The sequence below is a fragment of the Mixophyes fleayi genome, chromosome 8, assembly GCF_038048845.1.
Source record: "Mixophyes fleayi isolate aMixFle1 chromosome 8, aMixFle1.hap1, whole genome shotgun sequence".
Taxonomy (NCBI): Eukaryota; Metazoa; Chordata; class Amphibia; order Anura; family Limnodynastidae; genus Mixophyes; species Mixophyes fleayi.
The window spans coordinates 30,896,694-30,922,126 of NC_134409.1; the positions used below are offsets into that span (position 1 = coordinate 30,896,694).

Genomic DNA, 25,433 nt, shown 5'->3' on the forward strand with positions numbered 1-25,433 from the left:
ATACAAACTCCTCACAGATAAGGCCACGTTCGGGAATTGAACTCATGACCCCAGTGCTGTGAGGCAGAAGTGCTAACCACTTAGCCACCGTGCAATGATGCTAAACACTTATTTTTTTGTGATTGGTGTTACTTTGCTTTTGTGGTGCTGTGTTGTTTGCTGACGCTCTCTGGTCTTGTCAGGACAGCAGTGAGGTGTGGGATGAAGATGTGACTGAGTGGTGGGGTGAGTGGAGTTCATGGTCTACATGCTCTAGAACCTGCGGTGGGGGAGTGATGTCTCGAGAAAGACATTGCCTACGTCAGAGGTAGGTGTTGTTAGGCTAGTACTATGACTAAGTGTGTACTGTACTGCTATTTCTATGTAATGCTACTTATGAATCATGGTCCGTTCGCTTGCACATTATACGAATAATTAACATGCAAAAGTATAAGTAGTAAAAGTGAAGTATAAAGATTCTTTATTTTTTCGGAGTGACTGACGTTGCTTCTACTGTGGGATATTGGCACAAGTTCATTATATTAAGGGTTTTCAAGCATGTTGATTCACCTGGATTGTAAGTGTAAAATACTCTTGTAAAATACTCTTGTGCTTGTCCTGGGTTGACAGAGCCGCCAAATGTTGCCCATACTAATCAGATCTGTTTGTTCAGTGACTGGGCCACCTTTGTAGGTCATCATTGATATTCCAGATTAACATCTTATCAGAGTTGGATTGGGGAATCAATTGTTGGTGATCACTTGGGACAAATTATAAAGCAATTCTGAAAGTGACCTAATTGGCTCATTGCATCAGATTTCATGGGCCAACATAAGCCTGGATTACCTCATCCTAGTGCAACGATTCAGGCACGGACACCCACAAACAACTATTAAGCGATTATTCATATCAATGGTGTCCGGTAACTCGGAAATGAAACAATCACGTCAGTTTTACCTTTTCACCAGGGAAATTGTTTTGTTGTGTGATCTGAAATTGTGTCTTATCTCCCGTAGGCTTCAGACAGTACCAGGAGTGGATAGCACTGTATGTGGAGGACAGTCTAAACAATATTATCTCTGCCAGAAACAGGTAAAGAAGGACACTGGACTTTTTATTATACTTAGATATCTCTCTTTACATGCAGGCCTGTACTGTTTATATACATTTTACGTAGCGCCTGAGATTTGTATTCACCTTCCTTCTAAAATAATACTTATAAGTCACATTGAACTTTTTGCCCAACTATAATAATGTTGGCATCCTATCGCTAGGATCTTAACATGTCCTGAGCACATACCAATGTCACCTCAACTCAGATACTGTCCCACTAGAGCGTTTGGTAAAGACTGCCAATAAGTACTTCTCTTCTACGGGAGATCTCTGGTTTAGCTTTCTGTTTGACAGAAGGTTCCCTTTTCGGGAATCTCTACCCGTTACACCCACCGCAGCTGACATTGCTGCCTATATGACAACCTGCCCTAAGCCCGGCTCACATTCAGACCTCTCATTAGGCCTGCAGAAGAGGCAGCCAGTGTGCCTCATGAACATGTCCAAAACTGGAGTTCGCCTTTAAGATATTTAAAATTCATAACCAGTATAATAATCATGTATCCCTGTATGGTGTATTTGTGTACTTGTTTTATGACCTGTGCAACCCACACAAAAACTATACATAGCGCAGTCTGCATTCCTGCTGAACCTAAACACAGTTATTTATAAAGTGCCAAAATATGCTGCAGAGGGGTATAAGGGGACAAGGGTTGTTGCATAGAAATACGGGTGGTATTACAGTAAAATAGATACATTACATATCAATAAATAAATGATCAGTTCTCTGCTTACTGCAGGTAACTAACTTGTAAGTGATCACTTCAACCCCCGTCGAAAACTAAATGAGCGAATATGATGTGACTGTTACTCGCTACGTTTACTACATAACTCTGCACAACTGATGTCCAACCCTGTAATTATCCACACGTAGCCCTGTAATTACTCTCACGTAAAGCATGTAATTACCCACATATAATCCTGTCTAAGTCATATATCATTGTATGGACAGCAAATAACCATGGCTAACTCATTCACAGCCATGTGCAGCCTGGAGGAGTGCCTGGGCTGTGTATGGCCTTTGAAGCAGGCCGGGGTTTGTATTAGTGCACAATAGGCTGTAGAAGAAAGAAGAAAAATGTGCCAGACAGGAAAACACTTAGCAAGGGGAGGAAGCGTGAGATTCAGAGTCAGGACAGCGGCATATAAAGGTGTATGTGTATATATATATATATTGATATATATGTAGACACAAGTATCTATATATATATATATATATATATATATATATATATATATATCAGGGGCGCATGGAGGATTTTTAAGGGGGGGTTTCCCTCCAGCCCCCAAAAAGAAAAACAGCGAGAGAGCTGCCGCGCATGCGGAGCAGCTCCGTTTCAGCAGCACTGTACTATACAGCAGCCGCGGCACTTTTTTAGTGGAGGGGAAGGGTTTCTGTAGACCCAGAAACCCCCCCCTGCGTGCACCCCTTTATATTATATAGATAGATAGATATCTATAACTATATATGCTCAGTGGTGGAAGTGGGGGTGTATACAGTGGCATGCAATACCGGCCCTTCTTCTAATGCCTTCATTGTAAAATTCCTTTCACTCATATTCCCATTGCTTTATAAATAAATATATATATATATATGTATTGCCACTTCTAAATTTCAACTTCGGGCGCTGTATATACTATTACTGTAGTGGTGGACATGCTTTTCAACACGGTGGGCCTGATTCATTGAGGAAAGTTAAGCAAGAAATTGAGTACGTTTTCTTACTTAAGTTTTCTGGACAAAACCATGTTGCCTTGCAAGGGGTACAAATGAGTTTATTATTTTGCACATAAGGAAAATACTGGCTGTTTTTTCATGTAGCACACAAATACTTGATAGCTTATTTGTGCACTGAAATTTAAAATTGATCTAGGTAAAAACCCAGTATTTTCCTTATGTGCAAAATAATAAACTAATATGCACCCCTTGCATTGTAACATGGTTTTGTCCAGGAGAAAACTTAAGTACAAAAAATGAGTAGTTTCCTTAGTGAATCAGGCCCAGTATGTGTTAACCTGCAGGAAGCACAGGATCATTCCATTAGATGGATGACAGAGAGTTTCTTAGCTGATGTGACCACCAAGCAGCCAGCCTTGTGAACAATCATCATCATCATCATCATTTATTTATTTATATAGCACCACTAATTCCGCAGCGCTGTACAGAGAACTCAGTCACATCAGTCCCTGCCCCATTGGAGCTTACAGTCTAAATTCCCTAATATAGACACACACTCACACACACACACAGACAGACAGACAGAGAGGGAGACAAACAGACAAAGAGGGAGACAAACAGACAGAGAGGGATACAGACAGACACTAGGGTCAATTTTGATAGCAGCCAATTAACCTACCAGTATGTTTTTGGAGTGTGGGAGGAAACCGGAGCACCCGGAGGAAACCCACGCAAACACAGGGAGAACATACAAACCCCACACAGATAAGGCCATGGTCGGGAATCGAACTCATGACCCCAGTGCTGTGAGGCAGAAGTGCTAACCACTAGGCCACTGTGACAATACAGCATATCAGCATCAGAGTCAACATCAATGACACCTGGAGCCATTATTATTTATTATTATCTTTTATTTATAAGGCTCCACAAAGGGTCTGCAGCGCCGTACATGACATAATATTCAGAACAGCGTCTGTAGCCATCCTGCTGTGCACCCCCCTCCTCCTTACATTCCTGAACACAGCGTAAATGGCATCTTGGGGAGTAAAGCACCAATTTTCACCTATGTTTTGCTCATTTATGCCGGAATGTGCTTATCTTAACATGTCAGGATGGTTGTAACTGCAGAGTGCTACATTTTGCTAGTTTTGATTGGAAGAGCTTATTACATTTGGGCATTCTTTGCTGACTGCAGGCTAGGTATAATCATGTGCCTCATATTTCATCCACATGATAAAACAAAATATTGTGCTCTGGCATTAGATACGTAAAAGAGCTTCAAGTATTAAAAATAGTGCATTTAGGGCCTCATTTAGAGTCGGATGCAAAGTCTGTTTTAGGCGCATCGACCACAAAACCACAATCACGCATGCGCAGCAAGCACCATATATCCGCCTGCATCTTGGACGCAATTTACACTTACGACAGCTTACGGTTTACTACAGGGGAAAGGGCGGAACGCGGAATTGTGAAGGCGTGAACTTGGATAATATAGACACAGGGGGTGTGACCCCGTAGGTAAATCCTGAACGCAGACGCAACACGCGTCAAAAAAGGGATAAAAATGTGCGTCAGGTGGCGCAAGTAGTTAGCTAGCTGCACGAACTGCTCGCAACTCGGTAGGGTATTACGAGTGGGATGCAACTGGGTTTACATGCCACTCGTAATACCCTACCAAGCTGCAGCACACTCCCTTCCTCCATGTCTTAGACACACATTGCGTCCGGCTCTAAATTAGGTTCTTAGTGTATATTCCCTTTTAAGAGGTGGCCATAAAGCCCCCTTCCCCTGAAAATGTACCTAGTTTTTAGACAGAAGTGGTGGAGTTAGGCTGCTATGATGAAGCATAGTTCTGAGCATTTTACTGCTTCTGTTTCTAAGTGAGCAGAACTATCTCAGCAGACCCCGGAGCACTACAATACCCACTATATCACGCTCACTGAATCTTATATCAGCATACTTTCTGCTTCCTAAATACTCCTTTTCAAACAATCTCAACTTATAAGTATCTGATAAAAATTGCATCTAAGAGGCAGAAAAAGAGAAATGATATTGTGCAGTTGATCAGTATTGAATATCAGGTACATTTTCAGGGACAAAATTTTACAGTGACAAATCTCTAAATTTCAGGACTGTCCATGGAACTTAGGGTCAGTTGTCAGCTAGGCTAATGCTTTAATGGGAGACACTAGCCAGGCACAATTTAAATGGGGCAGTGCATTAATTAGTGCAAATCTACCATTCTAATAAAAAGTAGAAATATGACATTTGAAATGTAGACTGATGTACCCTTACTCTTGGTGGTCCTAAGGGCTAGCAGACAGGACTTTGAAGCAAGATTTTTATTTTTGCCAACATTCATATTCACATCTGGCCCTGCAATCCTGAAAATAGTTGCAAAACAGCATTTGCACGGAGAGAATTTGAAAAAGAAACGGTGCGTGTGCACCACTGTGTGTACACAGCAGTCAAATAGTGTAAAAATAATGTATAAATGTACACAAACTAAATGAAATGTGCTTACATATATTGCATAGTTAGTTTAGTAAATGACCCTTAAGGGGCAACTTAACACATTTCAAGGGCCTCACATTTCATTGGCTGAGAAGTGGTAGAATGTGTCCCACAAGCCTTATTGCAGCCACATTCCCTGTAACTCTGCCCCACAATTTGATATCAGTGCACATACTGTGCAGCAGAATAGTCTATTGGCAGTGGTCGTGTTTAGTCGGGCTTATGGTGTGCCTCTGTTTAAGAGCTTATGGCGTGCCTATGTGTAAGAGTTTATGGTGTGCCTCTGTGTAAGAGCTTATGGTGTGCCTCTGTTTAAGAGCTTATGGTGTGCCTATGTGTAAGAGCTTATGGTGTGCCTATGTGTAAGAGCTTATGGTGTGGCTATGTGTAAGAGCTTATGGTGTGCCTATGTGTAAGAGCTTATGGTGTTCCTATGTGTAAGAGCTTATGGTGTGCCTCTGTTTAAGAGCTTATGGTGTGCCTATGTGTAAGAGCTTATGGTGTGCCTCTGTGTAAGAGCTTATGGTGTGCCTCTGTTTAAGAGCTTATGGTGTGCCTATGTGTAAGAGCTTATGGTGTGCCTATGTGTAAGAGCTTATGGTGTGCCTATGTGTAAGAGCTTATGGTGTTCCTATGTGTAAGAGCTTATGGTGTGCCTCTGTGTAAGAGCTTATGGTGTGCCTCTGTGTAAGATCTTATGGTATGCCTCTGTGTAAGAGCTTATGGTGTGCCTCTGTGTAAGTGCTTATGGTGTTCCTATGTGTAAGAGCTTATGGTGTGCCTCTGTGTAAGAGCTTATGGTGTGCCTATGTGTAAGAGCTTATGGTGTGCCTCTGTGTAAGAGCTTATGGTATTCCTATGTGTAAGAGCTTATGGTGTGCCTCTGTGTAAGAGCTTATGGTGTGTCTCTGTTTAAGAGCTTATGGTGTTCCTATGTGTAAGAGCTTATGGTGTGCCTATGTGTAAGAGCTTATGGTGTGCCTATGTGTAAGAGCTTATGGTGTGGCTATGTGTAAGAGCTTATGGTGTGCCTATGTGTAAGAGCTTATGGTGTTCCTATGTGTAAGAGCTTATGGTGTGCCTCTGTTTAAGAGCTTATGGTGTGCCTATGTGTAAGAGCTTATGGTGTGCCTCTGTGTAAGAGCTTATGGTGTGCCTCTGTTTAAGAGCTTATGGTGTGCCTATGTGTAAGAGCTTATGGTGTGCCTATGTGTAAGAGCTTATGGTGTGGCTATGTGTAAGAGCTTATGGTGTGCCTATGTGTAAGAGCTTATGGTGTTCCTATGTGTAAGAGCTTATGGTGTGCCTCTGTTTAAGAGCTTATGGTGTTCCTATGTGTAAGAGCTTATGGTGTGCCTCTGTTTAAGAGCTTATGGTGTGCCTATGTGTAAGAGCTTATGGTGTGCCTATGTGTAAGAGCTTATGGTGTGCCTCTGTGTAAGAGCTTATGGTATTCCTATGTGTAAGAGCTTATGGTGTGCCTCTGTGTAAGAGCTTATGGTGTGTCTCTGTTTAAGAGCTTATGGTGTTCCTATGTGTAAGAGCTTATGGTGTGCCTATGTGCAAGAGTTTATGGTGTGCCTATGTGTAAGAGCTTATGGTGTGCCTATGTGTAAGAGCTTATGGTGTGCCTATGTGTAAGAGCTTATGGTGTGCCTATGTGTAAGAGCTTATGGTGTGCCTCTGTGTAAGAGCTTATGACGTGCCTATGTGAACTGTTGACCTGGTTTGACCCCTTTTCCAACAATTCTGTTACATTGGTAAACATTGTTCAAATGCCTTATTTTTCCAATAATGTATATTTTCATTATGCAGTACTTCAATAGGCTTTGTTGCAGATTCAGGATTTCTGTTGTAACTCTATTGTGTGATATAGACCTGTGCTGAATTTCCATCAATTTCCAGATCCATTTAACCGTTTGTCATTATCAAACTGTGTAAATGCTAACTGTGTTGAGACTACTGTATATTTCAGAAGACTCTTGGGGGGGTATTCAATTGTCAGCGAGTTTTTTTTTTGACCGCATTAAGTCATTTTAACGCTGTTTTTTTTTAATCATTTTCGAGCGAGTTAATTTTACCCGTGATTCAATTCCATTTTTAAAACTCAGGTTTTTTTCATGAAACAGTTCTCTCGCGGTCCAGTAGAAGGTATATTGAAAGTATAGGGTGTGCGAGAGGCAGCCGCGTTAAAAGCTATTCAATTGTTTTTTAACGTGGCGTGTTAAACAGGCAAATATGCTGTTTTATCTCGCACCTCTTTGTGTGTTAAAAATAAAAATGGTATTTGAAATCATGTAATAATGTGAAAAAAAAGTTAAACTTATGTTTATCACTAACGCCTAACATGTAAAAGTTGATTTTCTTGTGAAAAAATAATGAAATAAAATAAATATATACAAAAAAATAATAAAATAAAATCACTAATTAATTATATTTCATGGATGTTTTTGGTACAGATATGAATGTAGTAATGTGTTTTGACATGGCATAGATGATGCTATGGTAAAAAATAGTTCAGTTAAAAAATATGCTTAAGAAAGTACTGTAATGTAGATATTATCAATGTGTAATGCAATCTAATGTATGGGAATGTATGCAAAACCTTCTTTTTGTGTTATACATGACTGCATTAAAACTCCCCTAAAAACTCGCAAACACAATGTTTAACATGCGTGGGCAGCGTTCCCTTTTTTTTCAATTAAATTGCACAAGTTTTCTCGCTGTGCTAACTAAAAACGGTCGCTATTGCAGTTGAAAATCCGTGGGAGATTTTTTTTTTTTTATGCTGCGGGAAAAAAAAACTTGCGGACAATTGAATACCTCCCTTGGTGAATTAAATGTATCATTGGTGGAATACCCAGTTCACCATATAAATGATATTGTGATAATTGGGTAAGGGCATGCTGAGCAACATTCAGTTGCTATTAGAATTAGAAGTCATCTATCTGTGTGTAATGTCAATATCTAGTCATGCCATAAATTAATGATCTGCTCTCTCTGGCTTCAGCTCTGTCCTGCTGGCTCTGTAAGCTTCAAACAGTATCAGTGTTCGGCATTTAACGCAAAGGCATTTGGGAAACTGTATCACCGCTGGGTGCCACTCTATCCAGGTCAGTTGCTGTGTGTTACTTTGACATCTTACAACCAGAGCTTAAGAAAAACTTTATTATAGCTGTAATAGAATGCATCTGTATGTATGCAGAGTGTGTGTCTCATTTTAACCACTCTATTAAAGAGAGTTGCTGATGTTAACTATATTTGATATTTATCTTTTGTTAACAAAATAAACAGTGTAAACAAATTTATTTCTTTATTTATTTTTGGGTAAATTTTTAAATTTTCCTCTTTATTGTTTGTTTTGTTTATGTCATTTTGAGATGTAACTGCAGCTTAATTAATTATACAGGTTATCTACTCTTGGATAATGCTTTCTTTTTCTATAGCATCATTTCAGTAGTACTCCCCTCCTGGAGGTATGTTTACTAAACTGAGTTTTTGAAAAAGTGGAGATGTTGCCTATAGCAACTGTTCAAATTCTAATAATCATTTATTTAGTACATTCTACAAAATGATAGCTAGAATCTGATTGGTTGCTATAGGCAACATCTCCTCTTTTTCAAACCTGCAGTTTATTAAATATACCCGCTGAACACCCACAGTATGAGCCTCATGTTGAGTTAAACGCAATTTGCATTTTTTTCGGTGTGCACTGTGCTTTTTTACATCTGGGAATGCCCACTAACTAGTTGTTTTGTTACTACTGCATTGTGCCCTTGCGCAGAAGTAAAAAGGCGCATTGTACGGCAATAACACAAATTGCTGAAGATGAATCTATATGTGTTTGCAGCTGTGGTCACAGAAAGTAGAGTTGTGGATGTAACTGAAGGGACGTTGGATTGGCTGTGGGTTCTGTCCATTCAGGTGCTGCATTAGTTACACGCCTTTCTCCCGGCCAGGTTTAAATAACCGCTCAGACTTGACTGCCATAAGAGCATTTTGGTAGAGAAGCATTTAAGAGCTACACTCAGGGAAAATGATGTCTTCACAGTTTCTGCAATGCATCTTAGCAGGACCTGCTATTAATGTTATTGTATGCGGTCAGTCAGCTTTGTAATGCTTTTGTCTGCATCAACTTGGCTGCATGTTTCAGTGTTCATCATCTGCCTGGGTTCAGATTCCTCTATAACTGTGGCTTTATTTCTCCCTCAGATGATTACACCAGTATCTCCAGCAAGCCGTGTGATCTTCAGTGCACCAGTACTAACAGGGAGAGACAGCTCTTGGTACCGGCCCATGATGGAACAAGCTGTAGAGACAGAACATATCAGGGAGTTTGTATCAACGGCAAATGTGAGGTATCACTGGGGCTGTATACTTCATGCATACATTTTGTGAATGGTACAATCCTTGTTTTATATTCTAGATTTACATTTATATTAAACTGCCTGAATCTTGTTATCATATCTGGAATCTATCAGGGTTTGTCCTTGAGTCAAAGGATTTTAGGTACTTCTGAAGGTCTCAGAATTTATGGCTCAAATCTCAGAGTTTCTCAGCCCAGAGTTTCTTACTTATTCTGTGAACTACAATTAGCTGTTACAGTCTCCATTCAGTGGTAATATACATAGGATAATATCCTTACTGAACTATGAATCTGAAAGTGGACATGTCAGTGTGTCTAGACAGGATACATCCAAGGATACCAAAAGTGAGCTAGGAGACAGCCTTGAGATAGCTGGTCTCAGGGAGGAAGAGAAGCCAATTTCTGCCACCAACCTCAAAAGCATGGTGTAGCAGATTACACAGATGATCCAAACAACGAACTATCACCTGCTTCAAAGCCAGATGCCACCTCAGATAGAACCATGCACAATACAATAAAGGTTAGGGCTGGCTAATTCTTGGGAAGAACTCTATGCCAGCGAGGAGGATTCCAACTCACTTTAAAGGACTTAGGATCCTGCTCTGGGAACACCAGAGGAGCATCACCATGAAGGAGGACATTGCTCTGACCCAGAAACCATTACTACTGCCCAGGAAGATGAGAGCTGTTCCTTGGCGCCTATCCTTCAGCCTGTGGAATGACTCCTTTACAGCAGGGAACTCGCCAGCACTATTTCCCCAAGATTTTCATACTGCTTGGATCACTATATTCACTGTGGGGTTCTCCTGATGTATTTTATTGGGACTAAATGTGTGGACTGCAGCTTTATATGGGTTCAGGGGCTGGGAGGGATTGGTTAGAGGTGCACCTAACTATAGAGCTTAAGTGGACTTTGGGGCACAAGGCAAGCTTTGTGGGCTTGAAGAGATTGTACCTAAGTCTAAAGAATTGAAACTTGTAATTGGAATCCTGATCCAGGGCAATCCTTGTTGCTGACTGGATTATGTTGGAGTCCCTTGATGGAACTTTTTGGGGACTAGAAGACCCACTTTCTCTGATTGTCTGCTTCCAAAAGACCCATCCTTCTCGCTGCAGAGCCCTTTTTTAAGTTTTTCTGGAACACTTCTGCTCTCTGTTCCTATGGGGTGATCAATGGAGCCCATAGACTGGATGATTGTAGTTGAAATGTCCAAAAGCCTGAGTTGTCCTTTCAACTCGCTTATTTCTGTAAAGGGGGAGGTTGCGATAAAGGGTCTAAAGCACTTTGTGTTATGATTTTTTTTAACTGATTTTGTTCTCTTTCTGCATTTTGGCCTTTATGGTTAATTATTATTATTAACATTTGTATTCCAGCATATAATTAATTAATGTGCTCGGCTCAGGTGCCAATATTTAGTTTAATGATATCTAGTGTAATTATGTAAAAGTCTGGTAGTGAGTGTTCTGGTTTTCAGAAGCAAAAACAATGAGAGGTCTGTTTTAAGAATTATCCTAAAAGCAGGGATTGGGTCTACTGAATAGAAGAGCAACATAAACTACATATAAATGACCCTCTGAGACATCACCAGAGATCAAAGTTTCTGATTCACTACTGAGAGAGTAGTTCAGGATTCCAGTTTATACTACCACCATTTATACTACCACCATTTATACTACCACCATTTATACTTGCTATAAGACAGGGTATTCGGGATTGATGTTGAGGCCATCTCCTTGTATATGTTTATTTATGTTGGGAGTGTCAGTAAATTAGTTCAGTCTATCCTCATTGTCTGGCTGCTGCTTCTGACAACTGGTGGCAAACAGTAAACCCTGGTGCCTCCTGACAATTGGTGTCAGACAGCAGTCCTTGGTGCCTCCTGACAATTGGTGTCAGACAGAAGTCCTTGTTGCCTCCTGACAATTGGTGTCAGACAGCAGTCCTTGGTGCCTCCTGATAATTGGTGTCAGACAGCAGTCCTTGGTGCCTCCTGACAATCGATGGCAAAGAGCAGACCTTGGTGCCTCCTGACAACTGGTGGCATAGAGCAGACCTTGGTGCCTCCTGAGAACTATTGTCATACAGTAGACCTTGGTGCCTCTTGACAACTGGTGGCACAGAGCGGACCTTGGTGCCTCCTGACAATCGGTGGCAGACAGCAAAACCTGGTGCCTCCTGACAACTGGTGGCATAAAGCAGAACTTGGTGCCTCCTGACAACTGGTGGCACAGATCAGACCTTGATGCCTCCTGACAACTGGTGGCATAGAGCAGACCTTGGTGCCTCCTGACAACTGGTGGCACAGATCAGACCTTGGTGTCTCCTGACTACTGATGGCAAAGAACAGACCTTGGTGTCTCCTGACAACAGGTGGCAGACAGCAGAAAACAGCAAGAGATCCTAGCACATAGATCTACAAGCAGGTTCCCCAGGCAGAGTAATGGACTTGGGAATTACTTTGTTTGCTCATGAATTATACAAGCAGATGATGAATTTGCTTGGTCCAGAAGCCACAGCTGATGTTGAGCTTTGGGTTACGGAGTTGGCAGAGGTAGAGCAACAGCATAGAAAATACAGGCAACTATTGCAACTATCTGCCTAAGAATTCAAGCACATCTGGATTGTCTGGCTACTAAAGGAACCTGGTACCCCCATAAAAACATGCTTGTTCCAAATGGAAAGGCATCTTGTAAGATTAGTAATATACCATGCATGAGAAAAGTGATTCCATATAATTAAAGCCTCATTGCAAACACAGTATATTTTGATTGGCTCATGAAATATATATACATATTCAGTTATATCAGTAGCTCTTTATATGAAGCAACTTGATGTTTAGGTTTCTTTTGCAAAGGAAGTTAAATTCAAACATGAAAATAAAACACCATGCTAAAGGAATCATTTCATACCTATTAAAATACTGACCTATTAATATTAACCTACTTACGTCAGCTGTTGCACCAGTTTGCTAAGTGACGACTTCTATAATGGGATTAACATGTTTCAAATTATAAGAGAAAAAGAAAAAAACTGTAACATATACTTTTTATTTTTACACTGCTTATTGAAAAACAAAACAAGCACCTGTATTTTTTTGTAACATTTTATTTCTCTTTTGCCCAAAAGTTTTGGGTTCAACAGTCACCGAAACCCAATTTGGTCATACCTAATTCATAATAATTATTGCTAGTAACACAGTGAACTTTTTATTTTAGTATATAACTAACAAATACATTTAAAATAACATTTAGTTTAATATTTAAATTTTTAGTTCCAAATTTATTTCTGCTGCCCCAGCTACATGACCAAGCAGCCAGGGTTGGCCCTAGTTTGGCATCACCATTTCCCCTTGCTCTACCTGTGAGCATCTGTGGCTGGTAAGCTTGCACTGTGCAATGCCTGCCTGTCTTTCAAATTTGTAAACCAAAGGGGTTACATCCTGGGAATGGATACACAACACTGGAAAACTCTGATGTGGTATTACAGTGAAATTATCACAGTTTAAAGCAGGCTTGGCTAACCTGTGGCACTCCAGGTGTTGTGAAACTACAAGTCCCAGCATACCCTTCCAGCAATAAGCTGCTATATATTGGCAAAGCATGCTGGGGCTTGTAGTTTCACAATACCTGGCGTGCCACAGGTTAGCCAAGCCTGCTTTAGACTGTGATTATTCCACTGTAATACCACATCAGACTCTTGCAGTGTTGGGTATCTATTCCCAGGATGTAACCCCTTTGGTTTAGAAACTGGAAAGGCAGGCAGGCATTGCACAGGTTAGCCAAGCCTGGTCTAAAGCTTTTCGGTCTGAGGCTGTTTCATAACAGTGATCAAAAGCATAGTCCCCCACCTGTGGTTAAACACCAGAAAAGAGGGAAGAGGCCGGGCATTACATGCTCGTCAACTCATTGAAGGCAGCTTCTAGGATAGCAAGTGTAAACAGTGATTCCCTGTTGATGAATACAGGCATCGGTTTTAGATAAAGGTTTATTTTCTTTGTTTTAATGGTCCTTTAACTGACTTGAGTTGGATTTTTTTAGAGATAATGCAATTTCTATTGATCAAACTGTTATTGATTTGTGATTAAAATAAAAAGAATTTTGCTGTAATATATCAAAATGTTCAATTTAGCTTGAATGTCTGATTAAAAAGGTTGCTAGCACTAATTTATATAGTGAGTTAGTTAGTTACACTGTTACACTTCGTTTACTGCAAACCTCAAACATCACATTTCATGTGAACATATCTCTCTTTATCTGCAGCCAGTAGGATGTGATGGGAAGCTGCACTCAGCCAGATCGTTGGATCGATGTGGTGTATGTGGTGGCGATGGGGGTACATGTTACCGGGTATCGGGCAGCTTCAGAAACTGCGTATTGGGTAAGTTATGCAAGAGCTGAATAAACTTCTTCACAGTGACATCTTGGGCCTGATTCATTAAGGAACTTAAATTAAGAAGTTTCTTATTTAAGTCTACTGGAAAAAAACATGTTACAATGCAAGGGGTGAAAATAAGTTTTCTGTTTTGCACATAAGTTAAATACTGACTGTTTTTTCATGTAGCACACAAATATCAACTTTAAATTGCAGTGTACAAATAAGCTATCAAGTATTTGTGTGCTACATGAAAAAACAGACAGTATTTAACTTATGTGCAAAACAGAAAACTAATTTGCACCCCTTGCATTGTAACATGGTTTTGTCCAGGAGACTTAAATAAGAAACTTCTTAATTTAGGTTCCTTAATGAATCAGGCCCCTTGTCTGTATAGACTAAAACCCATCCAATTCTGGGTTAAAGGGGAGGGGATGTATAGTTATCACTTCCACAAACGGTGCATACTGGCAGCGCTAGAAGTGAGGATGATGTGGCAGATTACGCAGTGGTACCAACACCCACTGCATGGTACTATTATGTGAGTGTGCCATAGTCAGACGTAGGCACACCGAGAGGCAGGCACTTGATTTGTCCAAGTTTGTGTTACTCCATCTTTAGCTCTTTTAGCATGTTTTTAAATCATACATTTTTTCAAATGTTTCGAAATTTGCTTATGATACTAAATCATTACCATTGTTAAGAAAGAGAAGTTATTTTGCATATAGCGATATAGTGCAGTAAGTACTTTCTCCAAAATAAAGAACGTCATACCTAACAAATGATAAATCATACCCCCTCCCAATTCAATAAATACATTCATCCTTTTTAAAACAGTAAATTCATCTCCTTGCTGTAACTTGTGTGTCTTGCTGTATGAGTCTTTTCATACATTTTGTAAAGAGATTCTTAGTAAAGCGGAAACATTTTTCCAAAGTGGACAAACCCTTTAGGCGAAAATCCCAGAGTGTCTATTTTTTGAACTTGGTCTGGAGTTGCCGTTCCATTAATAAAGGCCTGACTCTCTCTAAATATAGTGCAGAACAACGTATCATCGTACAAGGTTCTTTTTCCTCCATTACAGAAATGTGGAATACATAAAATGCTCAGTTCTAAACTTGGAAACTCTTTACATATCCCCAGCATGTTGACATATTTCCAGGTCGCCTATTTATATTGACCCTGTTACTGCGGGGAGTGTCAGTACCCTGACTAAAATTCTCTTCCTTACCACTCACTATATATAAATAGAGATAATATTAACACATTACTTCCCAAGGACTCCCAAGCTTACCTTGACTGCTGCATTGCTCTGATTTGTTTATCAGTTTAATATACCCATAGTACCAAGAGGTATGTTGCAGGGCCCACAAATGTCTAGTTACACCCCTGCAAAGTACTGTCCTCTATCTGACAGGCATTAATGTACCACGTATTTGAATGATTTAGGATCTCATTTAGAGTCGGACACAAAGTCCGTTTTAGGCGCGTCTAACCAAAAAACACTACCACGCATGTGCAGAAAGCACCAAATCCGCCTGCATCTTGGACGCAATTAACACTTGTGACAGCTTGCAACTCATTACAAGAGAATGGGAGGAACGCGGAATTGTGAAGGCGTGACCATGTAAATACATCCTAGTCGCAGTGAGGCGCAGACGCAACACACGTCAAAACAGGGCTAAAGCTGTGCAGCAGGAATTAGGTGGCGCAAGCTTTAGCTAGCTGCAGGAACTGCTCGCAGCTCGATAGGATATTAAGAGTGGGACGCAACTGGGGTTGCTTGCCACTCGTAATACCCTACCACGCTGCGGCACACTCCCACTCCTACACTTCTTAAACAGATTTTGCGTCCGACTCTAAATGAGGTCCTTAAAGTATATACACCAGAATTTGGATAATCAGGGATTTTTGACAGGTGCAGTGCAAAATTGTACATCTTTATTTGCACTTATTGCACTTACGGTTGTGTTTTATGTTTGAAAACTAGTTCAAACATTTGTCTATGAATACTGCTCATCTAAAACGTATTTTGAGCCAGTTTGTGGTGCAGCTCTCCAGGCGTTAGAGAAAGGCATCTAAGCATTGCTATCATGCATCCATTAGACTGGCCTCCTAATTTAAATAAATATGGTCTTACTGTTTGAGCTTTTCTGCTCATTTTCCTGTCAAATTAATATAAAGCCACTGACTTAGGATTAGGATAATGTGTTTTTCTCAGATACGTGCTTTAAAATAAATATAAAACTTGTTCATTGCATCCATCTGTATGCAACTCGCAACACATGCATCTACATGCAAGAATTGTTTCCCATGACAAATCTTGCTTAAAAGCAATCTTGGACCATATGTAAAAAATCAGGCCGTTTGATCTCTGAATAAGCTCTTTGATCCCTCACTTAATAGTCGAACATACCCTCGTCTGTTAGGTCATCAACCTTCTATTTTATATATATTTCTATGATATACATGTACCATTTTGTTTCCCCACCAGACACAACGCTAATAACACCTAGTGATGATGAAACTGTCTGTTATACAACTGGGTCTATCTGGGTTTGCAGGAGTCATACAAAAACGCCATTTTGGCTTTACATAATCAGTCACAACTGTACAAATGCAGAACCAAACCCTTAAAGCTTTAAAGCTGCCTTTGTGCTAACAGTTATAAATTACTTCAAATATGCTAATTTCTGGGGGGGAAAAGGGGGGGAACCAAAATCATTCACAAATAACCCAGGTTGACTATATTTTATAAAATTGTATTTAGTGAAAATAAATGCCTACTTACCTTTGAAAATATGTACTATTTCCTGTCAGAATTTACTTATCCATGCCCAAGTATAAACATACCCGTTTACCTCAGGTATTGTATTATAAAGTGTTGTTTAAACAGAGCATGTTTTGTTTTGTGGGTTTAGTTAAAATAAATAATTTTCAGAAATGTCAAAGGAGATTGTGGATTCCTTGTTTTATGCTGAAATTTAAATATTTTTTGTATAATCAAGCCAGTTTTTTTTTATAGATCAACTCCCTACCCTTTACTGGCAAACCCGTTAGATTCTGCCCCAGCAGTCCCCAAGAGAAGTATTCTTGCACTATGACTAATGGTCACTTCTCTGGGTTCTGCAATATGTCTATAATATCTCAAAATAAGTCTATGAAATAAACCTAAAATATTCTTGAAAAGTTTTGAGGATTTTTCATGTTCTCCTCGTGTTTGCGTGGGTTTCCTCCGGGTGCTCCGGTTTCCTCTCACAGTCCAAAATCATACTAGTAGGTTAATTGGCTTCTGTCAAAATGGACTCTAGTCTGTGTGTTGGTAGGGCATTTAGATTGTAAGCTCCAATGAGGCAGAGACTGATGTGATTGTTAAATGGTAATAATAACAACTTACACTAGTTTCCACATACAAATTAATGTATGAGGTATGACTACGAGTCTGATTCATTAAGGAAAGTTAAGTAATAAATTGAGTAAGTTGTCTCCTGGACAAAACCATGTTACAATGCAAGGGGTGCAAATTAGTTTTGCACATAAGTTAAATACTGTCTGTTTTTTCATGTAGCACACAAATATTACCGTATTTCCCCATGTATATGACGCTCCACTGTATAAGACGCACCTATATAAATCACCTGAAAAAATTGAGGATAAACATTGTGAGTAATTGTGCAGCATATACAGAGGAGAAACAACGCTATAGTCAATTCTGCCTTACCCTGTCAGATGTTTCCTCTGTGCAGTAAAGTCTTCTGTCCATTCTGATCCTGATGCTGGAAACCCGATTAAGGTCCTCTTCGCAATGTCTGGATGTCCTTTCAGGACCTTGACAAGGTCCTCAAGGTCCTGAAATTAACAGTGAGCCAAAGTGCCCCTTTTCCCATGCCAAAGGACTTGAGTTTAATAAGTGTTTGGAGATCAGACCTCGGTCTCTACTATTAGTTGGACACTACTTGTGTACACTTTATATGGAAAGCCTCATTCGTAGGTGCAGTTCTACAGTGTAATAAAAACATTCAAATGTATGATAGTGACACATGCAATTGTTTTAAATATAAATGAGGTTCGACCAAAAATATTTCATGAGAAAAAAGTAAAAGCTGAAATTAACGAAGGGGATGGTTCAATAGTGCTATTAGAGAGATATTTTAACTATGTCTATTGTGCACATTGCCATAAAAGGTTGTGCAGAGTTTTCACGCAGCAAATTCCCAATAATAGAACTTACACATCACATGTATGTGCAGATAGCATTGAGTCAAGATCAGCAACTATAGGAAAAGGATTAGTATTTATCTATATGAATTGTCCACAATTCAAATAAAGTTATTTGTTGCTAATTTATGCCATAGCTATCCATCATGTCCCTTGTTCATGTTTTTCAGGATATGCTCTTATCACAAGAATTCCAGTGGGCGCTTTTGACATACTGATCACAGAAAAAAGAAATACTGAAAATATTCTAGGTGAGAATGAGTGGCTAGGACGTTTTGGTTTGATCCTGACTTTGTGAGTTCCTTCGGATTGACTGGTCCCAGTTGGGTGGTATTATGTGTGTGCGGTGTGTTTATTCAAACTCATGTTTTATCTTTGGTGCAAGTATTCTGGAAATTTCTCCAGAAGTCATTGCATCAGAATGAAAAATACATTCAAATTCAAGGGTAAAGAGGCCATTATTGAATAAGCCCAAGCCACGCCACATCTGCCCATGCCCCATCCATTTCCCACAAGGCAACACACTGTTTTCTGGCAGTCCGTGCCTATTTTAACTTATTTTGAGTTCTAGACACGACGTGCCAGAATAAAGGGTGTAGCCTTATGGGAAATGGGTGGGGCGTGGGCGTGGTTTGGGCTGTTCCATGACATTGCCTAACTTGTCCCAGTTTTTCAATCAAGAATGTTGTGAGTTATGGTTGAAGTATGAACTCCTGTGTGGACATGGACAGTACGGGCAGCCGACAGAGCCACCATCCATTTAACCAGACACATCTACCTATTTCTACTTCTCTAGGAGATACAATATTTGCACATTTCATTTTTAATTCTAATTACACAACATTACATCCATTATTTTCAGAATATTTTTTCACACGTGTTCATTTTCCTTTTCTATATTCTCATAACATTGTTTCTGTTTCCTCAGCTCTGGCAGATTCTGCCGGGAATTATTACATTAATGGCAACATGATGATGGACAATCCTCAAAACTTCCGTGTCGCTGGGACGTTAGTCAAGTATCGGCGACCACCGAATGTGCAGAGCAATGGACTGGAATATCTGACTACAACGGGGCCAACCAACCAGTCCCTCAGTGTCATGGTGTGTGTGTGAGACCCCAACCCCTCTGTGTACTCTCCAGTCTGGTACCTTATAACATCCAAAAGTATCATTTGATTCAGTCCATCTGAGTAGGGATCCGGTCAATGGGGGGGAGTTCTAAAAAAAGTGGAGGAGGCAGAAAGTGGAGGTAAATTGTCCTTTAAATTGTGGAAAATTAACTCCATATTCTATTAAAAACCACCACTTTTACCTCCAGTTTGTAACCATAGGTGATGGTAAACTGGAGGTAAAGTTAATGGTATTAATCTACAATTTAGATTTAATTGACCTCCATTTAATGGCAGTTAACCTCCAGTTCCCGCTTCCCCTGCTTTTATAGAATCCCCCTCAGTGAGTGTTGGAGTGCGTGAAACTTCGTACAAGATTCTTATCCAATTGTATGCGACTCCAAAAGGTATGAATATTTTTTTTACCAGATTCTTTTTGCTTTAGGGGAAGCTGTAATGTGGGTACTATTAAACACAATTGGTGGGATAGATTGAAGGCAGAGGAGTTTTGAAGAACTGACCAGCTCACTGGTCACTTGTCTTCACAGTCCTTGCTGAACAAGCAAATTACCCCACTTCACCCAAATGTGTAGTTTACGCCCTATTTGGCAACATAGACAGTGGAGATTAATTGGTTGGAAAAGGGTCTCTAAAGATTAGAGATTAAAGAAAAATTGAACAGCATCTTGTCAGACATCCATCAATTTGTGTATCGCCAACACCACTAGATCTGTGTGTATCCTCTTCCTATGCGTCTCCATTATGCAGTTCTATTTCCCTTGCCTTAACTTGAAAAATAATGAGATTAAAAAAAAATATATAAAAAGTAGACATCCCTATTAAAAACAACAGTGCAGGTCAGTGGCAACCCAAAAAAATGTGTGTATTCAGGAACAGTGTTAAGAGCTGTAATGGCCTCAACAACTTGTTATTTAATAACCCAGCAATGGTAGAGTGTAAAAGCATTTATTTATATATATTTTTTTATATTTAGATGTGTGTTTATAAGTAGATGACTGTATTTATTAGAGATGCTCGGGCTTGGTTTTCTGAAAACTGAGCCCACCCGAACTTAGGGATCCGAGTAGGCTCGCTAGCCGGCTCGTTACTTTTGCACGTCCTCGGATCTGAATCGAGGCAAAACATTGTTGCGTTGTCGGATCTCGCGGGTTTTGGATTCCATAAGTACCTCCGTCCAGCGCCATTGCTCTCACAGAAACAGGGGTAGCAGTGTTCTTGTCACTCTCCAGTCTCCAGTGACATTGCTCAGTGCCATTGCTCACACAGAAACAGGAGTGTAAGCAGTGTTCTTGTCACTTGACAAAAATTGACTGGAAATGATTGGAAATTAATGTTATTGAGGTTAATATATAATGTAGGGATTAAAAATGGAGCCAAATTATGTGATTTTAGAAAAAAATAAAAATAGGGATTTTAGAAAAAAATCGGGATCCAAAAACCAAAACATGCGAGGGCGGTTTCGCCAAAACACAAAGTTAATCCAGATCCAAAACCAAAACACGGGGGTCAGTGAATGTCTCTAGTATTTATATGTTTGTTTTATACTGCGGTCAAGCTTTGTGATTTTGAAATTGTAGCACTTCAGCAAATTTTCTTCTGTGGACATCACATAATTGTACTTTAAAAGTATATATTAATTAGTCTATATTTTATTTGCATTTAGTACTATAACTTCAATGGAAAGATTCCCCACATAACATTTGAATATACAGTACCTCGTGCCCCAGAAGCACCTCTGCCCTTTCTTTCCGAACCAATACAAACTGTCCATCAAGCTCCAAGCAATATACAAAGTGGGGTCCAGCGAGGATCTGACAGCAGTTTGCCCGATTCACCTGACACCTGGAACTGGGGAAATGCTCAAGAAGCCGTCAACTCATTTTTGCATCAAGAGAGATCTAGTAAAGAACATGAGATAGTAGAGGAAGACCAAACAGAGGGTAAGTTCTCTCCTGATCAAGGGTCCTGCTCCGCTAATACATCATTTTGTATGTATATCATATACAAACAGAGATGCGTATAGACATAATGGTACTGAGTCATTAAGGAAATTAAGGCAAAAAAAGGGAGTAAATTTGATCCTGAACAAACCATGTTACAATGCAAGGGGTGCAAATTACGTTATTATATTGCAAATAAGGAAATACTGGCTGCTTTCCATAAAGCACACAAATACTTGATATACTTTATTTTTACACTGAAATTTAAAGTTGATATAGGACATGCCCTACCTCAACTATATATCTGTGCTCACATTTTATATTTACCTCCCCCTCCAATGCAACATGGTATTGCCCAAGTGCAAAGTTACTTATTTTGTATGCTTTGCTCTCCTTAATGACTCAGGCCCTTAGGCTTTCCTTAAGAGTTGGACACAAGTGTATTTGTATGACGTAATTTAGCGTGTCACATGAAACTTGTTGCACGCACATGTGTGCAGCTGGCACTACTAATTTCACCTGCACTGTTTACACTTGCAGCCCCTTGTGCTTCGCGAGTCGGATCAGGAGCATTCACAGAGCATGGAAACCCAAGTTAACCACGCATCCCTGATTTGCACATGTATTTCGGATTAAAGTTATGGTTTCTAGGCTTTTTTGTGACTACACAAAGGAGGCGCAAGTTCTAAGCTTGCAATGCAAGTATCAACTTGTGCATTGGTGATGTGCAAATTAAATGTGCCAAAGTGTAATGCAAGTTTAAATAGAGACATATTTACCTTGCATCCGTGCATATTTGCTCGTTCATGGGTTTGAAAACCTACATGCAACTCTAAATCACCCCAGTGTGTCTTCTATTATTAAGTTTAATATTACAAATCTTTATCTCGGTAAATAAATAAATTGCCGGGGTTGCTGGCATTGATCCCCTGCTGTGCGGATAAATAAGAGATGGAGGAGGTTTTATATATAAAAAAATGTAGGTGGACATCTCCTTAAGCTTAAGTCAGTATTCACATGAATTTTATTTTTATTTTTATATATATATATATATATATATATATATATATATATATATATATATATATATATATATATATATATATATATAAATCACTGTTGCAGGCTATAAGAAGAATCCTAATAATTGATGTTTGATTTGGTTTGTTTTTTTGGTTTGTTTCCTGAGGCAGCTATTAAAGATTTATAATTCTGCACAGGTTTCAAAGTGTCATGTGACTACTATGGGAACCACTGTCACATGGCACATGATGTAGTAGAAAGAGAGTCTCTGGGATGCCCCCCCCCCCCTTCATTAGCTCTGCAATGTAATATCCTCCTTCTCTTTCTCCACCCTCTGCTTCACATGACATGCTGTACTGCCCTCCAGAGAAATTTTGAAAAGGTATAATGATTTGTAGGAGGACAACTAAGGAAAATATAAAGTGTGTGCTGAAAAGGTATTAATTTACTACTTACAGAATAAACCCTTCTATATTGTATTGCTGCTTTAAGGTTTAGGAGTTACTGTAATAAAGTTTTGTTTGCATGGGCCTTCTATTGATCTGACTATGTACATTGACACTTGAAGATGGATTGGTTTTTCGAATGTATTAACATATATATAGAAGAGTACGCACAGCTAATTTAAGGTTAAAGGGTGCCTTTCGCAGTTAAAATTTTGATCACCTCTTTTCCAGGAATCATAATTTGTTTATAGAGCGCCACCAATTCCGCAGCGCTGTACAGAGGATATTTGTCATTCACGTCAGTCCCTGCCCCATTGGAGCTTACAGTCTAAATTCCCTAACAGCTGAAATGTATGGCTTATGGTCAGATTAGAATGCTCATAATCATGCTTGAGATAAAATTAATATTTGCCTTGTTAACAGCAGACATAGAACAATAGAGTGCCATCTAGAGTAGAATGTTGCACAGAGGTATCGATAGTGGAATGCTCTAACTACTATAACACATGTGAGTAACAGCTTTGCATACTTAATGTGCAGAATACACTATTGCTTCATGCATAGAGGCAGAACCAGTCATGTCACAGTTACTCCTATATCAGCTTTTCGACGTGTATGAGATTACATCAGGACAATGTCTATAATATGTGGGAGAAGCTTCAACTATACTGGGGAGATAATATTTGGCTTTTTAAAACAGCTGTAATGGAACGTTAGGGTAACACTGAACAATGTTGAGTGTAATTTATAATCTTATTAATGTTAAACCTTTGGGCATAAGTCATTCTGCGCAGATAACTTTATTTCTCTGGATATTCCACTTTGTGGTGAAATTAATTATAAACAAATAAAAGTAAAAAAAAATATGCCATCTAGTGGTCAAATGAAAAAAATCATAGAATGTCTATGATTAAATAGCCAAATAAAACTATTTTAAAATCTAGTAATTTTTCAGTAAACTATCCCTTTAAATGTGAGACCTTAACTCCCTTACTGATCATTAACGTCTAAATTCTTACAACAATGTTATTACAAATATACCCGCATACTCATCTGCTAGTGGAACCATATTGTTTATCTGTCGGTCCCTGTGGTATATTTGTCTTATTAAAGAACACTTTGAAAACTTAAAAAGAAACGTTAGAGCTCTTCTTGGAATTTTTTTGGGGGGGCGAATGGTTTATTACTCCTCCATATGCGTTGGATCTGCAATGTCAAATACTGTGTAACCTGTCAGCACCACTTCATTCCCCTGTTTCAGGCCTCCACCCCAGCACAGATGCTCCTCAGGGATTACTGCAGAGTGAGTTATGGAGGCTGTGTGATCAACAGAGTCACTCAGCTCTCTGCCAATCTCTCTTCGGTGGCAGTCCTGGGGGTCCGACCCTAGCAGAGTCCACACACGAAGCAGAACAACTCAGGGACAGCCTCATGCTGCCAGCTGTTTATGATGATCTTGGAGCTATTCCCGGGACACAGCCGCTACAAGCACCCGGGTTCAGCAGGTACGCCATCTGTGCACAGTGTACTTGGATGCAAACTGATAGGTTTTCATTCTCTTTCCTTGCCATATATGTCTGGGTTATTGTGTTTTAAATTCACCGTGATTTGCAGCAGATTCATGTTGATTTAGGGCCCAGATCAAAATAAACTTTTCATCCCAACAAGCTTGTGTCTTCGAAACAACATAAGGAATTATCCAGATGACCGCGTTAACTGGGTAACTGATGTTGGGGTGCAAATAGAGAAATTTTGGCGCATTCCCTGCTTTGTGCAGTGTATTAATTATATGTTTCTTTCTCTTACGTCCTATTGGGGGTCACTGCGATACATAGGGGTATAGTAGGTGGTACCAGGAATTCAGGCACTTAAACAGTTAAGTCTGCGAGTATTGAATGGAGGGGCGGAGCTTAATGATGCGATTAAGCCCCGCCCCTCCATTCACTGCTGTGAATTTCGGCAAATGCGAGAGCTTTGCCTACTCTTCCGAGAGTCCGCGAGGACTCCCAGAAATTTGGGAGCCTCGTGGGAATTCCGGGAGAGTTGGCAAGTAAGGTTTTAGTGCCCTCAGGAGTCAGGCATGTTTTCCAGGGCTCCTATCCTGGAGTTTACTTTATTATTTTTTTATTTAATTAACTTTTTATTAGGGATGAAAACCTTGCTGGGCTAAGGGAGGGGGTGGACAGCCTGTGGCCTTCCTCCACCCCGGGTCCCTTAGCCTGGGTGAGTAGCTTTGACAACTATATCTCCCCCAGCATTGCAGGCCATTACATTAATGTAAAAGACAGCCACCCCGCATTTAGCTGACAGCGGCGACCGCAGAAAGGTGCTGCGGTGGCGTCTGCCTCCCCTCTAGGCAGTGAGCATTGCCAGACTGAAGGGAGACATGAAGCAGCCACAGCAAGATCTCTGTTGAATCGGAGAGCACAGCTGTGGCGCAACGCACACTAGAGGAGCCAGAACGGAGTTATCTCTGTTGTAAGCGTGGGGACAGCCATTACACAAGTAAAGGAAGTGGAGGTCTTGGACTCCTCCCCCAACTTCCTGGCGCCTTCACCGGAGCTCTCAGCACCATTTTCCAGCACTACCAGTCGGATCTCTGCTGTGCCCCTCATACAAGACAGGTTTAAAATGTGTTGTAACATTGTTTTCTG

At 40.0% G+C, this 25,433-nt stretch overlaps 1 protein-coding gene across 2 annotated transcripts in view; it reads left to right on the plus strand.

The window, feature by feature from the left end:
* Nucleotides 1–205: 205 nt before the first annotated feature.
* LOC142099131 (ADAMTS-like protein 2) overlaps nucleotides 206–25,433 on the plus strand; it is a 44,587-nt gene continuing 19,359 nt past the window's right edge. Inside the window, exons 1-9 of one of the 2 annotated variants that reach the window (XM_075182293.1) lie at nucleotides 206–307; nucleotides 996–1,071; nucleotides 8,292–8,394; nucleotides 9,494–9,639; nucleotides 13,908–14,025; nucleotides 18,408–18,488; nucleotides 19,166–19,341; nucleotides 21,034–21,310; nucleotides 24,041–24,284. In XM_075182293.1, the coding sequence (XP_075038394.1) occupies nucleotides 276–307; nucleotides 996–1,071; nucleotides 8,292–8,394; nucleotides 9,494–9,639; nucleotides 13,908–14,025; nucleotides 18,408–18,488; nucleotides 19,166–19,341; nucleotides 21,034–21,310; nucleotides 24,041–24,284 (1,253 nt within the window). In that variant the 5' untranslated portion in view covers nucleotides 206–275. Of the gene's footprint in view, nucleotides 308–995; nucleotides 1,072–8,291; nucleotides 8,395–9,493; nucleotides 9,640–13,907; nucleotides 14,026–18,407; nucleotides 18,489–19,165; nucleotides 19,342–21,033; nucleotides 21,311–24,040; nucleotides 24,285–25,433 lie in introns of those variants that run through there. The other variant, XM_075182294.1, reaches the window with a different exon arrangement.